Source organism: Mastigoproctus giganteus, chromosome 10 (assembly GCF_048544385.1).
Source record: "Mastigoproctus giganteus isolate SK-2022 chromosome 10, ASM4854438v1, whole genome shotgun sequence".
NCBI classification, from domain to species: Eukaryota; Metazoa; Arthropoda; class Arachnida; order Uropygi; family Thelyphonidae; genus Mastigoproctus; species Mastigoproctus giganteus.
In genome coordinates this window covers 182,422,726-182,448,878 of record NC_143584.1, presented here as the reverse complement: position 1 = coordinate 182,448,878, position 26,153 = coordinate 182,422,726, and the positions used below count along the sequence as shown (strand labels likewise).

Sequence of the window (26,153 nt, the reverse complement as noted above, 5' to 3'; positions counted from 1 at the left end):
AACTCTTCTAGCGGATATCTACGTTTCCTGAAAACCTAACTTCTAAGTGGCATGCAACCCTCTAGTTATCAGCATCTCATCTGTAAAGTTGAATGGACTGCAAGTATACTAGTTAATAACAGTCCAATCACTTCTTTCAAAAATAACACATATCGATATATAATCGATGGGAATCATCATATATATCGATTGTTACATGTTGATAGGCGGTTAAGTGGTGTGGCCTAACCAAGTTTATTATTTTCATTCATATTTTACTTGTTGGCAATTAAACTGACTATAGGAGAGTTAAATTAAGTAGGGGAAGTTCGAGATGGCCCCTTCTTGTGACATTTTACTGCTTTGTGTTTTACTTATGTTTATTTTATCGTATGAGTATTATTTTACATAAAACGCCCCAGCAACTTAGAAAGATTGGATCCGCTATTACAAGTCATCAATATTGCACTTTATTCTGTATGTTCTTCACGAGCTTCCTGTTCGCGTGCCGTTCAGTGTCCTTGAGAAGCACGTGCAGTTCGTGAGAAGAAACGTCACTGAAGTATATAAGGGATCCAGGATACTTAAACATGCGCATAGAACTTCATTAGTGGGACAAGAGTGGTTACAAATACTAGTCCTAAGAATGCAACAAATCTGGCACTTGTTCTACAATACTCTTATGGAAAGAAATCTCAACAAGACTGCTGTTAGATTGCGCTTCTCTACTCTTAGGCTTTCTCCCCCGGTAAGTTCTTAAATTTCTGTGGTGGCGCCTGATACTGAGCTTGGATAAGCCTTGGCCTGCATAATGCTAACGAATGTATATCCGGACGTACTTTCTGGAGCACTTATGGCGATATTTTAAATTGATTACTTTGGAGTTTATATTAATCAAAAGAAAGAAACTCAAGTTTATTTGAAGAATGCGAATACTTCAGTGAAATTCTATTACAACGAACTTGTTGGGGGTGCATGAAATTATTTCAAAAGAATCACTATTTGTTGAAATAAATTCTTTTGCACTTTTCTAATACATAGATAATTATTCAAATTTACTTTATTTTTTTCTTAAATAACTGCTTTAAAATCAACAATAAATTGATAGACAAATTACGTACTATAAAAGTAAAAATTATTTCTTCAGCGATTTTCGTTTTGAAAGCATGTTGTTGATTAAAGGCTTTAATGATAATTTAAACCAATCATTGGATTATTTTATTGAATTATATGGCATGTATACGAAATATTGTATCGTGTACAATTTTAATAACCCAAACTTACAAAATTACAGACTGAATATGAAAATACGAGAGCAACAGAAATGAAATTTAACAAGCGATGTTTGCGCAGTAACCATTGGTAAAAATTTGTTGCTTTGCTTTATGAATTGTAATCCTTTATTTATCATAATTAGAGTAGCTCCTAACCAAACAAAATCCATGTCACTTTTATAAAACGTAAAAATGATTTTCTTGTTGATTGTCAAATATGTTTTCATATGATGTTAAATTATTGAAACAAAATGCTAGTATAATAACTGTCTTTGGTTAAACTTTAGAACAAGATTCTTACTCTTGAAACCTTTGCGACAGCAAAGAGTGAGCACGTCTGGCTCCCTTCCTCCCTGCTTCGCACTCATTGGACGATTTATTTCTTTGTGTAATTTTGTTTCCCGATTTAAAACCAGCAGTAAATGGTGAGGGGGAAGATTGTTTCCTGATTTTAAACCAGCGCCAAATGAGGGAAACTCCTTTCACAATAAACGGTTTTGGGGTACTTTCCCCCCCCCCATCACTTGGGGGAAACAAAATTACGGCAAGGAATAGATCGTCCAATCACCGCGAAGCACTAGCTCATTGTCGGAAAGATCCATGGGTAAGAATCTTGGTCTAAATTTCAGTCTTTTTACAATAAAACAAATAGTGAATTAGCAGTATCTATATAGTTGCTAAGTAATTTTAATGCTAGTTGCAGTTACTTCCTTGTAAGTTTTCATACTCGTAAAACAGAAATGAAGGTATTTTTCATAATCATTCTCGCAATATTAAGCTTTGATTAACAATTACTCAGAGGACCCACTTTATTAAGCAGGCCTATCCTTTACGTTAAATGCAGCGCCCGTTTAGTACCAACATCATCCTTAACATGAGTTCTAAAGCTGCTGAGTGGATACTTAGGGATGTTATATGTATGCAACTTAGTGCGAGAATGGACAAGAGAGATTTAATAACTTTGAATGTGGCATGACAATTAGTATCTCAGAAACTGTAATCCTGCTGGGGTTTTCCCGTGCGACTATGTCGTGGGTTTAATGAGATCGGTTTAATAATATCCAACCAACTGCAATCCTGTGGTGGGTCAGAAAAAGCTGGTTGATGCGAGAGGCCAATGGAAGCCTCTAGCAACAACAGAAGGGCTACAACTAGTCAAATAACCCAGAATACAGTGATAAGCAAAGAGACATTTCAAAATGCAAAACTCGTCGTACACTGTGATGGAAACTTTCAGTAGAAGACCGAACCAGATTCCACTCCTGTCAGCAATAAACACAATATGTGGTTACAGCGGGTTCAGGAACATCAACACTGTACAGTGATTGAAAAAACATTGCCCAGTCTGACGAATTCCGGAAGACCAGAAAATTGTGAAAACAGCACGAGTCAGTGCACTTATTTTGTCAGTTGTTAATAGCGTAGGTTAGTGGTGGCCGTGTAATGGTGTGGGGAGTTTACTCGTGATTCATATTGGTCCCTCGGTACCAATGGACTAACGTTAGTATGCTTTCTGAAAATGTTTCAGGCGCGTGCCTTCATGACTGTAAGGTAGTCACATGAGAGTGAATTTAGCTTTTCTGCTGTGGCGTCCTAAGTTACCAGATCTCAATCCAATTGAACGCCTGTGGGATGAAGTGGAATGAGCTCTTCGGAGTAGAGGTCTGCAATTATCCAATTTATTACACTGCAGGTAGAAATTTAGCCAATATGGGTCAGCACTTGACATGACTAAGCTGGGTTCATTTCCAAACGAATCAATGTTATTTTGAGGGCTAAAATGTATCAACTCGTTGTTAGGTAGGTGTATCTAATATAGTGGTCACTTAGTCTACGTACTGTATTTCTACACAATTCAGAATTTTGAGATAACTCATGATGCTAACCCATGCCTACAAATATTCCAACTATGATGATTAATGCTGCTATCTTTTTTCCTTGTGTAATGAAATATGTAATTAAGTAATATGCAATAAAGGATTTAATGATAATTTAGACCAGTTATTGAATTTTTATATTGAAAATATCAATATCCTCGTTTGACTACTTCAATTTTACATGTAATTTACAGAATTATTTTAAATTTCCTTTTTAGATTCTTTTCAATCACTTAAAAAAAACAAAAAAAAAAAAACAGACATATAGTAAATTGTTTCTACAAACATAGCTAAACCCTCGCTTTAGCTGAATGTCCACTAAACTCGTCTTTTCATCCTTACAGCAGTAACTGAACCTTGTGATAACAGACGGATGGAGCCCATCTGCTGTCACAAAAAATACATGCCCAATTTTTAATAACTTTGAAAGTGGCATATATTAGCTGTAATAAAGCAGTTATAATGAATTCGAATTCGTTAGGTCCCTTGGGGCCGTATCCGTACAAACGGATTTTTTTTTTTCTCTTGTTACCACCCGAAAATTTTCTGCTGTAGCCCTTGATGGGATTCCTCATTTTTTTCCACAACACTAATTTTAAAGTTGTTTGAGCAACTCGTTGTTAGGTAGGTGCGGGAGTGCAGTAGCACACGCTCTTTGAGTAGACCGGGGTTCAAGCCCCTGACTGCTGAATACGGTCGATCTGCCAACCCGCACTGGACGAGCGTGGCAGATTATGGTCCATTTCCCTCAGCATGAATTGTTGAGGAGGCTTCCATCCTGCAGTGGGTTGATAATGGCTGCACTTTACTTTTTTTTTACCTAATTTAGTGGCCACTTGAACCTCGACTTAGCATTTATTTTATTTTTATCAGTATCCATAAATTTTTCCATTTCCCTGTCTTATAATAACTGCAGAACAGTTTTGTGTTGACGTATCGATCTCTGCGGTTATTTTCACTGTATGAGATTACAGAAAATTAAATGATGCAGCCTTTCAGTTAACAATGTTTTTCACTTTAAATAATTGATGTAGCATACTCGCTATCTTCATCTCAGCTCGCATTTTCCCCTCGCTATTGATCTTGCTAGCAGGTGTTAGAGCTCATATTCTACAAGTGTCCAAAAATATCTCGAAGTTTTGAAACTTAATAGTCCAGCGATGTTAAATTTTGAAATATATATACGAGAAATCTATATATCTCATGTATATGTACTGATAGACTGACGAAGTTATGGCAAGTTGTTAAGAATGTATTATGCTAGCTGTCTAATTTATTAAAGGACGTGGATTATTAGGTGGCTTACCGAAGGATCTGCAGTGACTTGTTAGGTGGCTTACAGTGACTTTTCCTATGTATGTTTGACTATAGATCATACCGCAAGTAGTCAGGGAACACCATATTTTATCAGAGGTGTGGGTAGAGGAGGTTCATGGAAAGACTAGTTTCTATTCCAGAACAAACTCTCTGGTTTTGTCACTACGGTTAGCAGGTGAATATCACCAGAGGTTATTTACTCTGGTCATCTATAGGCGTTTCAGAGCATTAATTGAAAACTTACTTTTTATCGTTTAAAATGAGTGGGTATATAAACTGAAAGAGCACGCATGCCTCAACTAGTCATTAATTACGTAGTCGTACATAACGATGGAGATGAAAAAAGGCATTTCCATTAGTCACTGTTTCAAAAATTCCGAAACTTTTTTGACTATGCTATATAACAACAGTAACAAGCATTTGTTTTGCGTGATTTTTACTGTTGAGTGCAACTTTTCATAGCATATAATGCTATGAAATTTCTATAGACAAACTTTGAATGTTATGCAGTAGGCAAAACTTTTTTTTTTTTTTTTTGTAGTAATTGGCGAATCGGCTTCTGTGGCCATAATGCACCTCCCAAGGTTTTTGCAGTACTTTGATCCAAGCCCGAGGCGGGATTCGAACCCGCGACCTTTGGGTTGCTAGGCAGGCACTTTACCCACCCGGCTAGACCGATCGGCTAGGCAAAACTGCTAAAAGACGCTAAACGAAACTTCCGATTCAATGTACCCATAGAATTATGGAAAACCTATTGGCAGGCATAAATGTTGAAGCTAAATCATGCTAATGAAAGTAAAATTGTACTGTATTAAGATATGAGTTAATGTATCACCAGCTCGATCACACTCCAATTGCCCTTCTCTGCAAAATGCAATCCCATGATACCTTTTTCGTCTGCTAACAGGTGCTGATGATCACCATAATATCCTGGTCACAGCATCTAACCTTCCCCCCGCAAAAGAAGTAGCCTCTGATTAAATTGAAAAGGATTAAGAAAATATCTTTGCTTTGTCATCTTCAACGAGAAATCCATCTGGGCGATGCTGAAACCCAAAATGAAATGTAAATGTTTGTCAATTCGATCTCTTATTTCATTTGTTACATTTTTATAAACTCCATTGAATTCTCGTGCCTCTATATTACATTATGGCAAAATTTTACTTTTTATGGATTTTTCAATTGAGAAGCATACTGATATTATAAAGTAAATATTTTGAAAATGAAATGCACTAGGCATAATCCTTATGGGTTTTGGTAATTAACTATATAGTATCGGTGTAAATACGCCATAGTTAACCCCATAAACTTGAGCTACGTATGTAGCGTAGAGGGCATCGTTTTAATTGTATCTCATATTGTGGTTGCCTTCACAACGAGATAACGGCGTTATTTATTGGAAGTAATTCAATAGCAGCTATCTCGTTGTGAAGGCAACCACAATATGAGATACAATTAAAACGATGCCCTCTACGCTACATACGTAGCTCAAGTTTATGGGTTAACTATGGTGTATTTACACCGATACTATATAGTTAAAAAGTAAATAGACGATTGGTATATAAGCACATTTTTGCTTTTTTTTTTTATACAATCTTATAAATGGAAATAAGAGATTAAATCTCTGCTGTGCTGGGTTGTATCAAGTCTTATTTCGTAGACTATCTGGGGGGAAAAAAATAAACTTTGCAGAATGTGTGACCATCTCATCGGGTCACAATCATCTGAAATAATTTAGAGAGAAGAAAAACATCCTTTATCCCACAAACTTTATTAAAATCGCTGCATTTTATGATCGAACATAATAGCATATTAATATTAGCTCTCACTGATAGCGTAAATATTACCGATGTTCTTCGAAACTGTGGAAATTACCTGCTTTCGATTTCTGTCGAGATTGAACTCTCTCTCTCTCTCTCTCTCTCTCTCTCTCTCTCTCAAGCGGAGACCGAGCCAGTCTGTCCCGGGCAAGAGGCAGATTGTTTAGTTTAAAAAAAAAAAAAAAAAAAAAACTAGGAGTTTTCATCATGCAAATCAACCATAAAATGCGGGCAATTTAGATTCCATATATTAATGATTCATGGTATTACCTGTTCAACTTACGAAAGTGAAATGTCGTGACGACCAGAGGTATTTCGACTCCCTAAACACCGTATGGCATCCTTTTCATCGGGCCTTATACATTTTAGAAGTTAAGTTATGATTTTTCAAAAACCTATAAATTCATTTTAACAGAGAATTCCAATTATGCTTTTTTACTAGCAAATTTAGATAAAACAAATTATATTGAGTAAGAAGATCACGTTCTCGGCATTCTTTCGGGTTAATCAGTAAACACTAAGCAATTGTGAAACTGTCAAGCAATTTCCATACTTTATTTGTTTAAAACAGTTCCAAATCATATCTTTTTTTTTTTTATTTTTTGAGGAGCATCGGCGACTAAGGCCATGTTACTCTGTGTATATTGTCTATAAATTGCTTGTGTCCTGAGGTTGATTTTCTGTTTTGATGGACGAAAAACCCGAGTTTCCGGGAAAAACAACCATGGTACCCTCGCCCAACTAACTCAGCTACGTTGTGAAAAAGACCCACAAAAAAAAAATTCCTCCCTTCATCGACGGGATTCGAACTCGGGTCTTTTCTACCCGGTGTGGGGAGGAGGGCGATCATATCAACTGTGCTACTCAGGAGGGCTTCAGTAGTCATATCGTCAAAACCTTCCTCTCCTACCGACGTAGCAAGTTCTACTATCACACCGGTTTCGTTTTCTGCCGGTTCGACCATATTTCCTGAATGAACTTACTATCCTACAATTTTAGGATTGGATTCAATCCTAAAATTCATTTTCAGCGATAAGCTTTTTTATTCATATCCATAATGAAATAGATTATGAATTGTTTTATTGAAATATGATTAATTTTTTTTCAGATTCATAATTATCGGTCATCAACCAGTATATACTGAAACACTCAGAACACTATGTATGTGTAACTGATAAAAATACTTAACTTGAAACACTCATAAAACGCCAGAAAGCGTGCATGCATTACATTCATTTATAATTTCGTAATTAACTTTATAATATCGGCGTAGATAAAAAAAAAAAAAAAAGTAAAGTGCAGCCATTATCAACCCACTGCAGGATGGAAGCCTCCTCAACAATTCATGCTGAGGGAAATGGACCATAATCTGCCACGCTGGTCCAGTGCGGGTTGGCAGATCGACCGTATTCAGCAGTCAGGGGCTTGAACCCCGGTCTACTCAAAGAGCGTGTGCTACTGCACTCCCGCTCCTGACCACTCGGCTACGGAGGCCTATCTCGGCGTAGATACACCATAGTTTACTCATAAATGTAACTACATACGTAGTGTAAAGGCACTGTTTAATTTTATCTCATTGTGGTTACCTTCACAACGAGATACCAGGTATTGCAATACTTCAAATAAATAAGGCTTCTCTAGTAGAGGAAGCTATTGTTATTTATTCTCAGTGAGCACCACCGCCCAGACGCGTTTCGAAGCTTGTTGGCCTACTCATCGGTGTGTGGGCAGGTACCCTGATAATGAAAACGTGCCATCAGTTGCGAAGTTAATTCCACAATATAAGCGATGGTAAACAGAATAATACTGTATTTAAAGACTAAATGCACAAGGCATAATATGATATGGGTTTAAATTAACTATGTAGATACACCATAGTTTACCCATAAATTTAACTACATACGTAGTGTAAAGGCATCGTTTAATTTTATCCAGAATTATATTAATTAAAAATTAATAATTCTGGTTAATATCAGTGTTTCTCGTCAAGACTCTGGAATAATATATTATTTGTCTTTGTAGATGCAAAACTCGATGTTGATATAATGGATGATCAAACATATTTAAGAACGGTTTTGATAATGCATAATAAATTTCCCTTGGAAAAAGAGATCATTAAACTTTTTTAGATTCTAATAACACACACACATATATATATATATATATATATATATATATAATTAGATTTAAATAATGTTAGAAAAGGAATATTACATAATAAAAATAAAAAGGAGGGTACAGCACACATCAGGGGCAGCAAAACGCATAATCCTCTACATGATGCTTGAAATATAATCATATAAATTAGAATAAAGTTATATAATAAAATAAAATAATGCCAGCAGTACGGCAAGACAAGAGCGAAAAAACAAAATTAAACTAAAATTCAAAAAACAGGGAGGGAAGAGAAATGTAACAAGAGTAAAAATATTGCAGCGAAAACTCTAAATTAATTTAAAAAATCTAAATATACGAATAATCATTCTTTGAAATTTAAAAGCCAATTAAATGAAATTTAGCGGTGCCCCCTCTGATGGGCACCAGGTCCAAATTTATGTGAAATATCACCAAACAGAGATTTAAACTACTACAACAAAACCAAACAAAACAAAAATAGACTGACCATTATGCCCCATCTCAACAGAGGACCACAAGGCCAATAATGGTCAGGGAATCGCTGCATTTCGAACGCTAAACAAATCACCGCAAAGGAGAAACGATCGCAAGATCAGTCCGCCACACCAATCCCCAGATCGGGACCACCCCAGATCAGGACCACCGCTGTTCAATTCCCTGCATTGGCGATTCGATCTGGGGATTGGTGTGGCGGACTGATCTTGCGATCGTTTCTCCTTTGCGGTGATTTGTTTAGCGTTCGAAATGCAGCGATTCCCTGACCATTATTGGCCTTGTGGTCCTCTGTTGAGATGGGGCATAATGGTCAGTCTATTTTTGTTTTGTTTGGTTTTGTTGTAGTAGTTTAAATCTCTGTTTGGTGATATTTCACATAAATTTGGACCTGGTGCCCATCAGAGGGGGCACCGCTAAATTTCATTTAATTGGCTTTTAAATTTCAAAGAATGATTATTCGTATATTTAGATTTTTTAAATTAATTTAGAGTTTTCGCTGCAATATTTTTACTCTTGTTACATTTCTCTTCCCTCCCTGTTTTTTGAATTTTAGTTTAATTTTGTTTTTTCGCTCTTGTCTTGCCGTACTGCTGGCATTATTTTATTTTATTATATAACTTTATTCTAATTTATATGATTATATTTCAAGCATCATGTAGAGGATTATGCGTTTTGCTGCCCCTGATGTGTGCTGTACCCTCCTTTTTATTTTTATTATGTAATATTCCTTTTCTAACATTATTTAAATCTAATTATGTCACATGATAGTATTGGGCGAATTGCTAACGCTGCGCCTGTACTGCCATCTATAGTTCATTATTCATTTATATAAACGGGTTAAATTTGCCTTTGTCAGTAGTGTGGCTTTGTACTGGAGTGCTAATGTCTGTTCTATTTTTGATTTTCGCTGCATCAGGACCACCGCTGTTCAATTCCCTGCATTGGCGATTCGATCTGGGGATTGGTGTGGCGGACTGATCTTGCGATCGTTTCTCCTTTGCGGTGATTTGTTTAGCGTTCGAAATGCAGCGATTCCCTGACCATTATTGGCCTTGTGGTCCTCTGTTGAGATGGGGCATAATGGTCAGTCTATTTTTGTTTTGTTTGGTTTTGTTGTAGTAGTTTAAATCTCTGTTTGGTGATATTTCACATAAATTTGGACCTGGTGCCCATCAGAGGGGGCACCGCTAAATTTCATTTAATTGGCTTTTAAATTTCAAAGAATGATTATTCGTATATTTAGATTTTTTAAATTAATTTAGAGTTTTCGCTGCAATATTTTTACTCTTGTTACATTTCTCTTCCCTCCCTGTTTTTTGAATTTTAGTTTAATTTTGTTTTTTCGCTCTTGTCTTGCCGTACTGCTGGCATTATTTTATTTTATTATATAACTTTATTCTAATTTATATGATTATATATATATTTTTTTTTTATTTATTTTTTTTTTTTCGAAGTCTGTTGCTTTAATTTATTTCAATAAACTATAATTTTTCCCAAAATTTACTTGTTTTCAATTCGAGTGCAATGTTTTCAATTCGATATTTACATTTATCACAATTCTCATATCTGATTTTTTTTTTCGGAAATATCAATAATTATTTATTTAATTATTTTTTTTTTTTTTAGTACCAGCAAATATGAAGAGGGCGTAGTTTTTCGCAAGTATTGTCTGCTGGTAAAATTCTAAAAGATGGCAAATCGATATCGGCGTACAGTACATAATGGTTACGTATGGTATTTAAATGTAAGTTAAATTACGTTCTCTTAAAATTACTATTTTATATTATATTATTTAACTTTAACATGAATTTGTTTTGTAATGTTTGTCAATGTAATTCGGCAGCAAATACACAGATAACATCTAAATAATCATAATAAAAAAAAACTGCAATTTTTTAGCATGTTTCGTCTTTACTACAGTGCAAAGTATAAAGAAGTTTACATAATATGAAACTTAGCTTGGAATTCTTTTTTTATAGATTGTGTTTTGTAAAAATAACCCAATTTCGCTTTTTTATTTTAATAAGAGCTGATTTAATTAACTATATCGTGGAATTGGCTTTCAGAATTACGTCTTTGTAAATGCCTTTATGTCGAAGTTCGTTAGTAAAGATTGACTACTTTTAACCGAGTTAGACAAAGATTTTATTTGAAAGACTTAATGATTCACTTGGCCATTTTAAATTGGATTTAATAAATATGAAGAGGGTACAGTTTGTCTCAAATATCATTTGCTGATAAAACCCTTATTGATCGGCTAATATTTTATATTATTTTATGTATTTCTACCCCAGCTTTAGGGATTATTTTTTTCATTTTTCTTGCAATGCATGACTAAGGCGTACTGAAAGCTGTTCTTTATTATTAAAAGATGTTTTCTAATTGAAAAGTTTCCCAAGTTTTTTTATATTTGTATCTTATGTTAGTTTTGGTAATTACTTTGGATTACGGTATGATGGTTTGGGCTTCAGAGAGGAGAAAAGAAATTCAGCGAAAGCAGTCAATTTTGTATTTAAATTAGAAAGTTCCACAGTTGTTACTTATGTTTAAAAAGAATTTTTTAATTGCAGTATATCAAAAGACATAATAAAATTTATTCTTTTTTATAATTTTAAACAGTTCATAGTAATTCATGATGATATTCTTTTGTACCAGGTGGCCGTAATTAAAGTATTCCTATTTAAAGCTGTCTAGAGTCCGACCTAATGGACGACATTCATCATGACTTTGGCGGTTATGCTCCTTGGAGGACGTGGAAGAGGCCTGCGCGAAAAAGTTCCAGAAATCATCACTAGCGGAATATCTTACTAAGAACAATTAATGTTTTGTAGGATCATCTAGACAAGACTGCAGTAATAATTCAGACACAGCATGGATTTGTTAAGGGAAAGTCTTGTCTGACAAATTTGATTGGATACTATGATGTGGTTACAAAGGAATTGGATGCAAAAAATAACTTTAATATTATATACTTGGATTTCAGGAAAGCTTTTGATACTGTTACGCATGGAATACTACTGTACAAATTGGAACAGTATGGTATTAAGGACAAGTTGCTACAATGGATAAAAGGGTGGTTGAGTGGGAGAAGACAGTGGTAATCAATGGACGCTGCTCTTCATGGACTAATGTTATTAGTGGAGTTCCTCAGGGTTTGGTGTTGGCCCCACTGTTGCTTTGTATATTTATCAATGATATCGCTGAAGGTATATCAGGCTTAATGTCCAATTATGCAGATGATACAAATTTTGGCAGGGTTAGTAATGGCAGTGTGGTACTGCAACAGGATCTAGAAAAGTTGGGCAGATGGGCTGGCAACTGAAATTTAACATTTACAAATGCAAAGTACTGCATATGGATAGAAGTAACTCCAGAGAAGCATACCAACTGTGTGGTATTACGCTCAGGGTGGTAGAAAATGAAAAAACCCTGGAGTAATTGTGCAGTCAGATATGAAGGTTTCTGAGCAGTGCAGAAAGGCTGCCAGAGCAGATCATGGGGTATTGTCAATGATATACAGGAATTTTGCTAGTAGGAAAAAGGAGGTGATTATCTCTTTGTATAAGGCAATGGTTAGGCCATGCCTTGAGTAATGTGTACGGTCTGGAGACCCCTTTTAGGAAGGATGCTTGAGAGAGATGGGCAACAAGGTTGGTAAGAGGAACAAAGAGTTGCACTTACCAAGGACGGCTTAAGTTCTACAAACTGCAGCATCTGGAGACTAGGCACCTGCGAAGTGCTTTGAGGTGTATAAGACCTTGAATGGGCTGAGCAGGCTCAATTCTGATAGGATTCTTCCGCTTGCTCAGATTACAAACCTGATGTGGCATAAATTAAAATTGAGGAAAAACAGTTGTATAACAGATGTGCGGAAATTTGCCTTTAGCTAGCAGGTAGTTCATTGCTGGAACAAACTTCCATCTGTCGTTGTGGAAGTTGATAGCTTAAATAAATTCCAGGAGGAACTGGACAAACTTTTAGAGTGAATGGACGTGTGAAATTGTGTTTTGGCTGATGGTACATAAGCTCGCTTTCTTGCATCAGATTCCTCTTCTACTAAGTAGGACCACCACTATCTCTGTGGTTTTGAGTACTACAAATGAAGAACGCGCCTGCATATACAATAACATTGTCACTTGATGTTTGTATAAGTGTATTTGTTTGCTGATTTTTCTGTTTTGCGGACTGAAACTCGGAATAACTAGCATGTTTTGGTAACTGAATAGTTTACAGGTACTGGGACGGCTTTCTTCTTCAAAAAAAGGACCAATAATAAAAAGTGATCTTCAGTGCGTGCAAGGGAATTTTCGGTACTGCATGGGGTGGTTCAGCGGCCCAAACTCTGTAGTTTAGGTGTTCATAGCCCCACTCAAGTAGAAATGGGCCTCATCTCCCCAAAAATATTCCATAGAAAAAACCTAAGCAATACTTATATTCTGTAGAATATGGGATATTTAGCCGTCTTGCTGCCGCACGTGCTCTGGTTCTGCCTATCGATATCGGTATACCACTGGCCACGTATCTTTCTAAGCCTGCAGTAACCACATATCCTCAACCCGCGTTTGGTTGAGGGATTTGCATCCTCTTTTTGGTTTCATCCCCGGAATTCCTTTCTCATCAGACCGTGCGAATCATCAGACGAATCATCTTTCTGACACCATTTTGTGTCATCGGACCTCTTCGCCGTAATCTCGAATCGCTGCTACTGCTGCATTGCTTACATTCTGATAAAGAGCTTCATAATCAAAATACACTCTGGTAAGGTGAGAGGCATTGCCCACCTAAGACTACGGTATTTTCGTTTGCAGAATTTTAGCCTGCCATTAAAACTTTATGGTTTTCCCCTACTGGAAAAAGTTTTTTGCTATGAAATTTTCGGAACTAATTTCGTTTTTCATGTAATTATCTTTCATCCATCAAAGAGGATATCTGCACAATTCAATTGCATTTCCCTATGATCACGCTCTAGACAGCTCTAAATAGGGATACCTTAATTGTGGCCACCCGGTATATTCAGTTATATGTACCTAGAAGAAATAAAAGATTGTTTTTTTTTAATTACTCATAGGACTTGAATATTGGAGAAATAATTCTATAAACAGATATTTATCCATAATCAATTATAATAACAACGAACCTTCATAAAAAACTTAAAATTTGATTTGTGTTCAAACTGGAAATCACTTTGATTCTTATATTTAGCTGATGGGTTTGCGTCCTCTTCTTGGCTTTGCCTCCTGCTAGACTTCCTGTTTCTTTAAACGGTGCAGTCATTTTTCTGACATCACATGGTGATCGATCGACATCGACTTTGTAAAACCTGTTATCTGAGTCAGTTTTGTTCCGTTAGGTACAGTGATAAAAAAAATTAAATTTCTATGAACTTTGTTATTGGCGTCATAAAGACACTGTTTATTAGCTAATTAAAATATAATTAGCTGAACCTTCGCAGCTAATTATTTATTTACAGATCTTATACGCTGAAACCTCACAGCTTTAGTTGCCTTGGCCCAAAAGCAAAAAACGTGAAATTGTTTATAAATTTTTGTTTAACCCGACACGCTCCTTTCAAGCATATTCAACAACCTGAAATGTACTATTTAGTTCTTATACAGTTTAATTCTTTAATAATAATAATTGTATAAACATTATTTAATTTAATTTTTTATGCTAGCCCCTTCGGGGGCAGGATTCACTGGTATCCAGTTTATTAGAGACGGGATTTTCACCTGCTTGTACCCAGAATTAGGATTCCTTGGTACGGGAACTGCTGTCATAACACTTTCTACAGTGGATGCAGGATTCTTTGTGATATTCAACACCGTACATGATTAGAGGAGACGGCTGCACCCATAGGATTTGCGCTTATTTCTATGGGAGCTGGAAATATTACATTTAGTTTAGTACGTGTATAGTTGGACCAGCCTTCTCGTGGCGTGGACGGTTACTAGGAAGCAATATTCGTGGTGATCGCTGCTTCCTGGTAGCAAAGCGGCCAGAAACAACAACACTCATTTCTGGTTATTGTGCAGAGTTCTGTATATCATCACAGAGAACCATGGCGGAAATGAAATAACGTTTAGGGGTTGCCTTGATGTAAGAGAACACATGCCTCACAATTTAGTTACTTTTCTGTATTCTTACTTAACCATCTTCGTCTGAAGACAGGCTCCAGTATGGACCCCGAAACGTAACTAAATTGTATTTTTTTGGTGTGAAAATTTGTATCTTTTTAAGGGTCTCACTAAACTAACTTTTAAAAATAATTTCACACGGTAATAGTCAAGATTTTTCTTAAAGATATTTCGTAATTAAATTTTAATAATAGTGTTTTAATGACGTTATTGCAGTCGTGGCAATGTAAAGTTCTTGAAAACTGCTTATTCCCATGATATCCTTGACTGATTTGTTTCACAAGCTCATCTGCTTTATATGGGTCCATAATTTAATGTGCATTAACAATTGACTCAGCGGTGTAGTTAAGGGGGATAAATTTTCTCCGAAATTTCAAAAAAAAAAAAAAAATCAACGTGAAATGGTAAAAAAAAGGGAGAAATGAATTAAAAAAAAAATCTAACCCGTTTCTTGCACATATACATATTCTCATTTGCATCTAATTTCATCCACATTAGTTTAGATTACATATGTCTCTCGTACGGTGTGCTAAATCCATAAATTATGCTGCTTAAACAGAGCAGTGATTGCTTCGTAATCCTCTTCACGTGGCATATTGCCCTTTCCGGTGTTGTATGCATTTTTTCCCTTCAACTTTTTCGCTCTACTTACTCGAAAAGAGAAGCCACTCCTTTAATTGCTAGGAGACGAACTACCTCAATCTTAAATCAAAAACTGGAGATCGTATCTAATCTGTGTGTCACTTGTGTTTGTAATCAAGAAGCTGTTTAATTTCGTTTTGTTTACTGCCAACCATTACGGTTAACCCGATATTTTCTATCATTTCTATAAATATCAAGAAGTAGTGTAGACCACTCAGTTGGATACGAGTGCAGCTTGTAGTGAGAAATGACATAACTTGTCTGGCACTAGTACAAGCAGTTCAGTCCAAGTTCCAAGCTTGTTAGCTGGCTTTTGTTCAAATGAAATAACTAATTCACGAGATTTTCTGTATTTGCCAGCACTTAAATGGCAGGGGAAACAAAATAAGTTAACTGTAATCTATTTTCGCTTTTACATTTATATTGTTTTCATAACTAAGTTCCTTTTATACCGAAAAATTTTTTCCTCGTTAAATCAATCGATCTATTTAGCCCAAAATCTGTATTTCCTTTATTCTGCACACACACCTAAGAGGTGTGTGCAGAATACAGGGCGTTACCCCATCTAAAGCCTGTAGGAAATTGATTTTAACGCACACGGCAACCACACGTGCCATTAACATTGAACATTATTCATTTTTAGAGCAGTCCTTTGGTGTTGTTTCTTACCATGCGCAACCCAATTTAGAGAATTTCCGGTTACACTAAATGACAAATTCATTAAAAGAGTATCGTTATGTATCATCTGAGAATTATTTATTCTCAATAAATGCCTCTTTTAAACATTAAGTTATTGGGATTCTAACGTACATGTGAATATTTTAGTATAAAAAAGTGGGGGGAAACAACTTTTTTAACTATTGTCGTGTTAAGCAATTTTTCGACGTACAATTTGAGTTTAATTTTATTTAAGTTACAACTCAGTGTGTGGTCTTCGATAGAAAAGCAACTTTCACAACAAAAAGTACGTCTACTAGACTATCCATCCAGCTGTTATTTATGGCGTAGGCACACTGATGCCCATCTTTTCCAAATAATGTTGCCTGACCACTGTCCCGAAGAAATTCCTACTTCCAGGATAGTGAATATGCTAAAGTAGTGACTTTCTGAAGTTAATAATTCACTAGAGTATGTTTTGACTACGCCGAATATGTAAGCCGGAATAATATCAGCTCTAGACTTTTGAGATGATTGTCAAAGGAGAATCCCCTCACCTGCTCTAAGTGCTTTTTCTTAAATGTCGTGCAACACTAATGCAGAAATTTAAATCGCTCCCAAAACTCGTACCAGAGCCATGCAAATGGAGATGCGCCGCACAAGGGTTTCGATCTAGGGAGCCGTCAAAGTCTTAACATAAATAAACGAGGCCCCTTAACCCCTTTTGCATCCTGGCCCCCAAGTACGTTTGCACGGCCATGACTCCTACTGTGCTGTAAAGCGTACTCTAACAAACGATCGCAGCTTAAGAATTAGGCTTTGTATACGCTGCCCTACCATTAATATCTGGATACCTGCATATCTACAAATCTTCATTTACAGGAAAACCAATAATGTGTGCTGAAACCTTTAGCCATTATGGTAACCTCTAGTCTCTGTGGAATTCTCTCCACCAAATCTTTTGTAAATACGTTCCAATATTTTACGCAATTTAGACTTTTTACGCCATTCAGCTCTTGTTCTTTGGGCAGTCTCTCCTCACACGCACCCAACGATTCAACCCATCCCACAGGTTTTCTGTAAAATTGACTTCAGAGCTCGAGCCTGGCTAGACCAGCTTTTCCATGTTCATGTTTTCAAACCAGTGTTCGTCACAACGCGAGCAATATAGCATGGAGTGTTGTCCTGCTGATTCAAGTATGGGCCTTTCCTGACATAGGTAGGTAACACATTGCCCAGATCGTCTAGACAGACCTCTGCATTCATGATTTTATCCAGGACAACCGATGGCTCAAGGCCAAATCATGAAAAACTGTCCAAGACCAACGCGCTGCTTCCGAAAAACTTAAATTTTCTGGACGATACAGACAGGCAAGTAGCTTTCTCTGGGCATCTGCCACACTCAGGCATGACTGTCAGACTTTAGATTGTCTCGTAATTCATCATTCCAAAGCAGCTCTTCATTGGACTGCAGTCCAAGAGCGGTGGGCCTTACACGAAACTAGACTGCTTCTGATGCTATTCGAAATGATTAGTGGATCGTGGACGGCTATGTCCTGTACACTACTGAAGTTGACATGTGTCCCAGTCGTCTCACTGTGTGTCTGTATATGCTGCGATAACATCGACCTGCGTTCCTAGCAGACAATTCTTTGGGGGCATTCTAGTCCAATTCGGAGAGTTTCTTGATAGTTTCGGCACCAGTCTGCTTCTATTTGCAGGTCGCATCACCAATCGTGTACCTCGGGATCTTCAATGCCGTTGAATGTTACCAACAGGCCGATTTCTTATATGGACCCTATCATTCCGCACTTTCTGTTAACTCCTTCGATGGCGATCTAGCATTCACAATCGTACTACTGTCCCCTCGAATGCCTGCAAGCATATTTATAATTGTCTGACACGTGATGCTTAGGACTTGACCAACTGTCAACGGAAGTGTCCGGATATTAATGTTAGCGCAATGTACGTGTGGTTTATTGATATATTTTATATCGATAAATTCCCTTATCGATGTAAAATATGGCCGCACTTGACTGTTAATGTCTGGATGTGGCTGTTTCCATGTTAACACCGTACTGTGTGGCCTTTGTAGTAGAAGAGGATATTCTTGAAGTGATTGGCGGTTAGTCGACAAGCGTTCGCCGAAATTCTGCTGCACGATTTCTTGTAAGAAAATAGATATGGCATGTTGTTACAAAGAATGGTTCCTTATGTAGAATAGGTACAAGAACTTTCGTGTTGAAATAGTGATATGTGCCAGAGTTTATGTTCTAGTTTTTTTACAAAGCTATGAATGATCTGATCTCGATTTCATAAATTTTGCTGTGGTTGGGCGATGCCCAATTCATCGGGGAATTACTACATTGTATAATCCATAATCTCAATATGTGGTTGTTCGAAAATCCTCGCATAATTATCTTTAAAGTATCATTTCCGTGTCCAAATTTATGGAGAGAAACTATGGGATTTATATTTTCAACCAAATACTTAGAAACTATACGTTTTATAAGCAACATTTTCGTGGAAATAATTTTCATTCTTTTAGAAGTACCCCTGAATGAATTACTTCGGTCTATCCAACTTAACGTTGGATTGGCTGAGGAGGTTCAATTACCTAGTTACCACTATCTTCAATAGCTGTTTCGTCTATATACCTCACTTATTTTGTTAGATATATAGATGAAACAAGCCCACGTGGGTAGTACAGTCGGTATAATCACCGTCCTCCTCACACGGGGTGGAAAAGACCAGGGTTCGAATCCCATCAATGACACGAGAAAATTTGTCTTTCACAACGTGACTGAGTTAGTTGGTCTCAGGCGAGGGTAAAATAGTTTTTTGTTTTTTTTTCTCCCGGTAACCGGTTTTGTTTCGTGTGTTGCTGATGCGACTAAAACCTACAACAACCAACCAGTTGAAACAACAGTAAGGAGTCAAACACTGGAGTCCCTCAGGGTTCAATGCCGGAACCTCTTATTATTTTCATTATTTATTAACGATACTGTTGAAGGCATAGCAAGTTTACTGTGTGTTTTCTGAATATTCAAAGATTGGTTACTGACAGGAATAAAGGAGGCGCCTCCGTAGCCAGGTGGGAAGGAGCAGCAGTGCGTAGCACACGCTTCTTGATTAGACCGGGGTTCTAGCCCGTCACCACCAAATACGGAGGATGCGGAAAGGTCAGGGAATGACCACCGCATATCACCTAGCAATATGGCCTTAGTTGCTAATGCTCCTAAAAAACCAAACAACAACGACAGGAATAAAAGCATGGTATTACTGCGGCACGACCTAGAAAACTTACGCAGATGGGTTGAGAAGTGGAAATTGTCACTCATGTGGAACCTAGTGCTGGAAGATTGCCTACTTCACAACTAACAACACTTGAATATGATAAACTGTGCAGATGATATTGGTTAAGAGGAATTTAAAAGTAGAACAGATCGAATTACTTAATGGGTGAGTGGTGTAAACTGCACTGGTTAACAGTATCGGTAACGAAAAAGAAAATTTTGCTTTTGAAAGGAAATGTGTCAGTAAATAGATCACCGCTTGTATGAAGCGACCATGTCAGCCTGCCTTCTGTTATCACATCGAAATACTGTATTAGGGTGTGCAGCTTGGCAGAGGGTTGAATATTGCATCCCATATTAATTATCAGTAAAATAACATGATTTATTGGTATGGTTTCAAGAATCACTAAAGTAGAATGGGGAATCAAGTGAAAAGTATTGGGGCTGCTATATGAGTGCATATTTCTCACGATAATGACCTATCTTGCCTCAGCTTGGGTATCAAACGCATGATGCGTGGCAAGAGCGTTCGGTTGTCATTGAAGGGGCCAGTGATGGAAGTTCTTTCCTAATATTAGAGGGATATCATATTAGAGGAAAGGATGGTTTTCACAAAATCTCCAATGCATATTTTTGCTAACTTTTCGGCAAATTGAATGAACATGGCATTTCAGAAAGGTCCAATTGCTACCATGGAATTAAGAAAACGTGGAAGCATGTATTTTATTACTGCCAGGAATATGAGGATCTGCCTTATGAATTTGTACAGTGTTCTGGGGTGGGGCGTTTAGACAAAGATGAACAGTTGGTTAAAACGCGTGAGGACCTTTTTGGTGTTGCAAAAATTGCACTGGAAGAGGCTTCGTAGGAAGCGTGTGCTCTTGAATTATGAGTAGGTCCAAGCATCTATTTGATAGATTCCAATGAAAAGTATTGGTGTCTGCTTGCGCTTTACTAAGGGCCATCCTTGTTCTGCAGATGGATATGGTATCACCCGTACTTTAATAACAAATTATCGAATTTGATATCTCTGAGTATTATATTCCTGAAGTGGATATAGTCGTCACAAGAAGCTTCTCAGGATATAAAACTTGAGGTAAATAATGAATTAAATACAAGTCATCTATATCCTTGACAAAATCGACAATGTGATATCTCTTAGAATTACGTTCGTGGTCTGAACATAGCCATCACAGAAAATTTGTTCTCTTCTGTTTTTTTTACCGATTTTCGTTTGTACGATATTGTAAATACGGTGGGTTCCCAAATGTTGGCCGGAACCGCCTAATGCAATAAATAAAATAATAATAATAAAATGAGCTTTGATCTTGGTAAATGCAAGATACTCATGGGTAACAGTAATCCGTGAACAACACCAACTTTGATTTCCCCACTAGAGAAACTGCATACGCGTCTGGAAGCCTCATTTTAGGAAAGAGTTTCATCTGTTAAACGGTGCAAAAAAGAACAAGAATAATCGGGGGTCTTTAAGAAAGAGTAAGTCTTTCTTACGCTTACTAAGAAAGACTTCAGTTCTTAAATTGCAGGGTCTAGAAAGTGGGCACCTGCAAGAAGACCCGATTGAAGGTTTTAAGTGGATTGTGTAAACTAAATGCTGATAGCATCCTTATTTTATTTATTTTTTTTTTCGGATGACACATGAGAGGATGTAAATTGAAAAACGACGTGTTTCAGGATTGATCTACGAAAATTTGCTTTCAGCAATAGCGTAATTGATTGTTGGAACTAACTTCCATCTAGCCTTGAGTAAGTGGGTAGGTGAATAAATGTAAGAAAGGGTTATATAAATTAATGGACGGATGAAGGCTTGTTTTTTTTTCTTTTCTTTTCTTCCTCCCCAACTATTTTCTGATGCTGTATTAGCTTGCATCTTTGCATCATTTGCTAATAACTCGGTAAGGCGATCCAGTTTTCCATTATTAAGTTAATATAAATATAACAAATTTTCGATCGGTTAATAAGAATTGTAATTACACATAGCAGGCAGCATGCTTAAACGAAGTTAGTGGAGTAGGATCGCCTTTTGACATTTAAGCAGCTGTCACATTAATTTCCCATGCTCAATGTGTGAAGGTCCAAGACTGTTACATAAAGCCATGTCACCTCAGCTTGCAAACTCATGCTTCAAGTCCTACAGTCGTCTACTGTAAAAAATCTAAATTAGTAGTCTTCGAGCCGTGCTCTGCGGAACTTGGGATCCTGCAAATGTTCCATGTTTTTAATTATTGATTTCCTTAATATATACAGTATTCGAGTATATTACTATTTTAAAATATATATTGGGGTTCCGTATAAAATTTAGGCATGGAGAAGCACGATTTTCAGACCGAGGGAAGGTAAAAGAAACATTTATTGCTCTGTTTTTAAATATTGAAGAATAATTAGTTTTCTATAATTAGAAGATTATTTCATAGAAATTTATTTAGTGAATAAATCGACGTATAATTTTACATTGAAATCTCTGTTAAGGAGTATGTACGAACCTCAAGTTATTAAACACTTTATTTTATTAATATTATTCATTAATATGAACTCCTCCCTCCCGCCAGTCCATGGCCTCACAGCCCCGTCCTCCCCACCCACAGGGTGGAAAAGGCCTGAGTTCGAGTCCTGTCGATGGCATGAGGATTTTTATGGGTCTTTTCGCAACGTGGCTGATTTAGTTGGGTCTCAGACGAGGGTAGCATGGTTTTTTCTCCCGGAAACTCGAGTTTTTTGTCCAGCAAACAGAAAATCGACCACAAAATACGCAATTTACAGACAGTATACACGGAGCAATATGGTCATAGTCGCTGGTTCTCCTAAAACCCTACTATAATAACATGACAGCCCGCCAATTAAGAAACTGGTCTCAGTATATTTATATGACGTTTGGATTTGGCTAAGGAAACATTCTAGTTTCACACGCGAAACAAATTTTCTGAGCGTTTATCTTAAAAGCATCACAAATGATAATACGGCCAGCTTATCAGAATAATCGTATCGTGTGGTTACAAGCGCGATATATTTTAGAGTACCAGACGTTGGTACAGTATGTGCTTGGATCTTTCGTCCAGCAAACAGAAAATCGACCACAGAACACACAATTTACAGACAGTATATTTGGAGTAATATGGTCTTAGTCGGTGATCCTCTTAAAACCCTATTACAACAACAGTATATGCTTATCTTTTGTGTTATCGCTGAAAATATGATGAAGATTTCTCTCTGTCTCAGAGAATGTGGGAGGGGGAATTAAATTTCGTTCTTCAGAAGTTTATTGGTTTTTTGGCAAAATATATCCTCCCTATAAAAAATATATCCTCCCTACACTTCAGAAAAAAATGCTCACTATTATTTAACTGTTAGTTCTTAAATTACAATTTGCTGGAGGTGGTCTGATGGTAGGTGGCTATTTCAACTGCTTCGGATTTAGTCCGTTTATGGTAGCGTCTGGAACTGTAAATTCCATGATCTCTTGAGAGTTTTGAACTGATATGCACGACCCACAATGTGGAACGGGTCCTGCCACTATCAGTGCCCCATGTCATACAAAATGGGACATTGACCTCGGAAAGTTGGACTAGTCGGCTCAGATGCGGACCTCAACCCTATTGAACAGTAGTACAATGAATTGGAACGTGCCAGATTAGCCACTTGCTAAACAGCCTTCTTTCAAACTGGCCCTGGCAATTTCTTTATGAGAGGAATGGAGACTAATTCCAAGTCCGACATCAACCGGAAGTTGGAAGAAAGTATGTCCAGGAGGATCGAGGCCTATTGTGCTTTGTGTCCGAATACTTTTGGTCATATAGTGTGCATAAATACCACAATTTTTCCATTTTTCTTAGTTTATGTTAGTGAGCTTTACTCTTGTTTATACCAATAATTAGATATTAACTCCAAAAATTGGATTTATTTCGTTGACCTACTTTCACCTTATTTATTCTACTTGCTAAACGAATTGCGGATTTCTCTCTATTTATCGAGGGAAGAACTCAACGTATCTCCCACTGATTGCGAAAATGCCATTAGCTCTTCATTTAAACATACTTAAAATATCATCAAACATCCTCATTTGTGGATGTCTTTGATTCGGAGTTTAGCACGCGTGTACGCTATGTATAAGTTTGAATGACGCACGACGTAAATGTTTTGATCGATGTAGCCAGTTACGCCGACCAGTAGGACCCACTTGGCTTGGGAGTTATTAGCCAACACACCATCCGAATGTGAATAATCTGTTTTGACTAAGGTACAGCCTACAAGTTCTCAGTTACACTTAAAAACGATCCATCATTAATAGTATAGCTAAAGTACCTTGGTTGGATGTTTGTTTTGATTTACAGTTAGAAATAGTTCTGATATCCGCATCAGTTACCCGATCTTCAGTAGATCGATCTGTTTGAAGAAAAACAGATTGACTGAACGTTTCCTTGAAGAGATTGGACACGCCTCCTTTGATACTTCTGTATTCAACCGGCGAGCTGTTTAAGTTCTACTAATAATAGTGAATGAGAGGATTCTAGTTAAGCTTTGTCAGGATAGAATTTTATTTTCGTAATAACAGCATGAGTAGCATGGTTATGTTTTGTGACTCCCGTGAAGCGCGAATGACTCTCGACAATTAGCCATTATTAGGAGCTTGCGTACCATGACTGCCAAGGTTAGTAGGACAGTGCAACTGATCAATACACGCTCCCACACCCGTCGGCACCGCAGGTGAGTTTGTCATTCAGTCAGCAAGGGGTAGCTGCGGATGGGAACTAAAGATACTAAAAAGTTTATTTTTTTTGCGATAGCTGTTAGTGTTTGCTGTTATTTCTTCCAGGTGGTCTGCTTGTGGGCAAGGATGTCGTGGAGGTATACAAGTTCATGAGAAGATTTCTCGAAAGTGATTATCTACTAACTTGCTGACCTATTTTGCTATGTCAAGAGAGGACACAAGGTGTAAATTGACGTCATGCTGCTCTCTACGACTCAGACCTGCTCTGATGGTCCTACTGAGTTTTGTTGCATTCACTGGAGTCCTATATAACAGTGGAATGCTGTAAGTTTGTATTTATATTTGCATACGCCTGTACTATAATGTGATTTTAAATTCTTAATTTGTCAAGTGAATTAAAATTAGTATTTGGTTCTGGCGTTTTACTTTTATTATTACTGTGTTTATTTAATACAAACGTTTAAATATTTATACTCGGCATCCTTAATACGATTATAGATAACGCAATTTCTTATATAATATCAGTAACATTTTTCACTCCTTCCTGCAGTTGCACCAGCATGCCAGAACATCACCCACAAGTGATGGAATCCAGCTATGGCTTCTGTCATTGATTTTTCTTTAGTATTATTTCTTACTTTTCTTAAATCCATAATTAAGGTATAAGAATTCTTGTAAGGATTCCTATTTAAATTTATAATCACTTAATATTTTATGACAGTTCTTCGTTGTTTGTACCTATTCGTTTCATTCTAATCCGGTACGTCTGATACGATTTAACAACTCATATTTAATAACCCCGAATAACTCACGGGGGAAGAACTTTACTCCCTTCTGAGGTTAATTAACTATAGCCTTGACTGAAGAAGCCTTTAAAAACTTCTCCAATATTCTACTTCGAACCTTTTACCTCACCAAAGGGGAGGAACACTTTTTTTCTGTTTTTATTCCAGGACGGCCACAATATGTGGCCGTCCTGGAACAAAGGAGTTCTAATATGGAAAGAATACAAGGACATAGTCGCATTTGGCAGTCGTCTGTGATTGAACCATGGCTAACTGAAACGCGTGTACAACTATACCCTCTCCTTGGACCAGTCTGCTGCAATAACAAACGTTGAAGATCACATTGTTTTACAAACCCATCATATAGGAATTATAAGTAAAAATCATTTTTGCTCTATTTATTTTTACGGAATATTTTCTTGATATATATACTATTTGCCCACTTTATTAGAGTCACGGGAGTTTTGACTATTTAAAAAAAAAATGTAAGTCAAAGAGGATCCAAATGTGTGATTGCCCTTAGGATTGCGCTATAAATCCGTGTGACCGACTGGTGATCGTATCAGTTAACCAGTAATAGGAAAGACTTCTAAAGGGGAATGGTTGTCAGTACATGTTTAGCAGGTGTTACAGCAGAGAGGACGGCTGCAACTTTCGAATATTCAGTAACTGCTGTCGAGTCTTTAATGAGTGTAAAAGCGGCCGGAAAACATTCGTGATCTGCCGCAGAAAACGTAAGGAGGTGATCGATGTCTGTAGTGGATTATTATGAAGTCTAATCGTCGGCAAATATCGGAACAATTAATCTTCATTTAATGTGAGAAAATTAAAAGGCATCAGTACCTGCACAGATACTGATATAGGGTTCTTTTTTGAGGAAGAAGAATCCTGTAAAACAAGAATGTACTACAGGATTAGGAGACCTTCACGGAAGCCTCATGTTGGACACCAGGCAAAAAATACATCTGCGTTGGTGCAGAAATACAAAGAATAAACGCAAGTTTTAGTCCGATGA

General features: G+C 37.0%; 1 protein-coding gene across 4 annotated transcripts in view; it reads left to right on the top strand.

Moving 5' to 3' along the window:
* Window positions 1-582: 582 nt before the first annotated feature.
* LOC150079602 (galactosylceramide sulfotransferase-like) overlaps window positions 583-26,153 on the top strand; it is a 41,693-nt gene continuing 16,122 nt past the window's right edge. Inside the window, exons 1-3 of one of the 4 annotated variants that reach the window (XM_090382473.1) lie at window positions 583-727; window positions 10,525-10,642; window positions 24,459-24,677. In XM_090382473.1, coding sequence (XP_090238599.1) covers window positions 24,556-24,677 — 122 coding nt within the window. In that variant the 5' untranslated portion in view covers window positions 583-727; window positions 10,525-10,642; window positions 24,459-24,555. The remainder of the gene's footprint in view (window positions 728-10,524; window positions 10,643-24,458; window positions 24,678-26,153) is intronic. The other 3 variants (XM_090382474.1, XM_090382475.1, XM_090382476.1) reach the window with 3 other exon arrangements.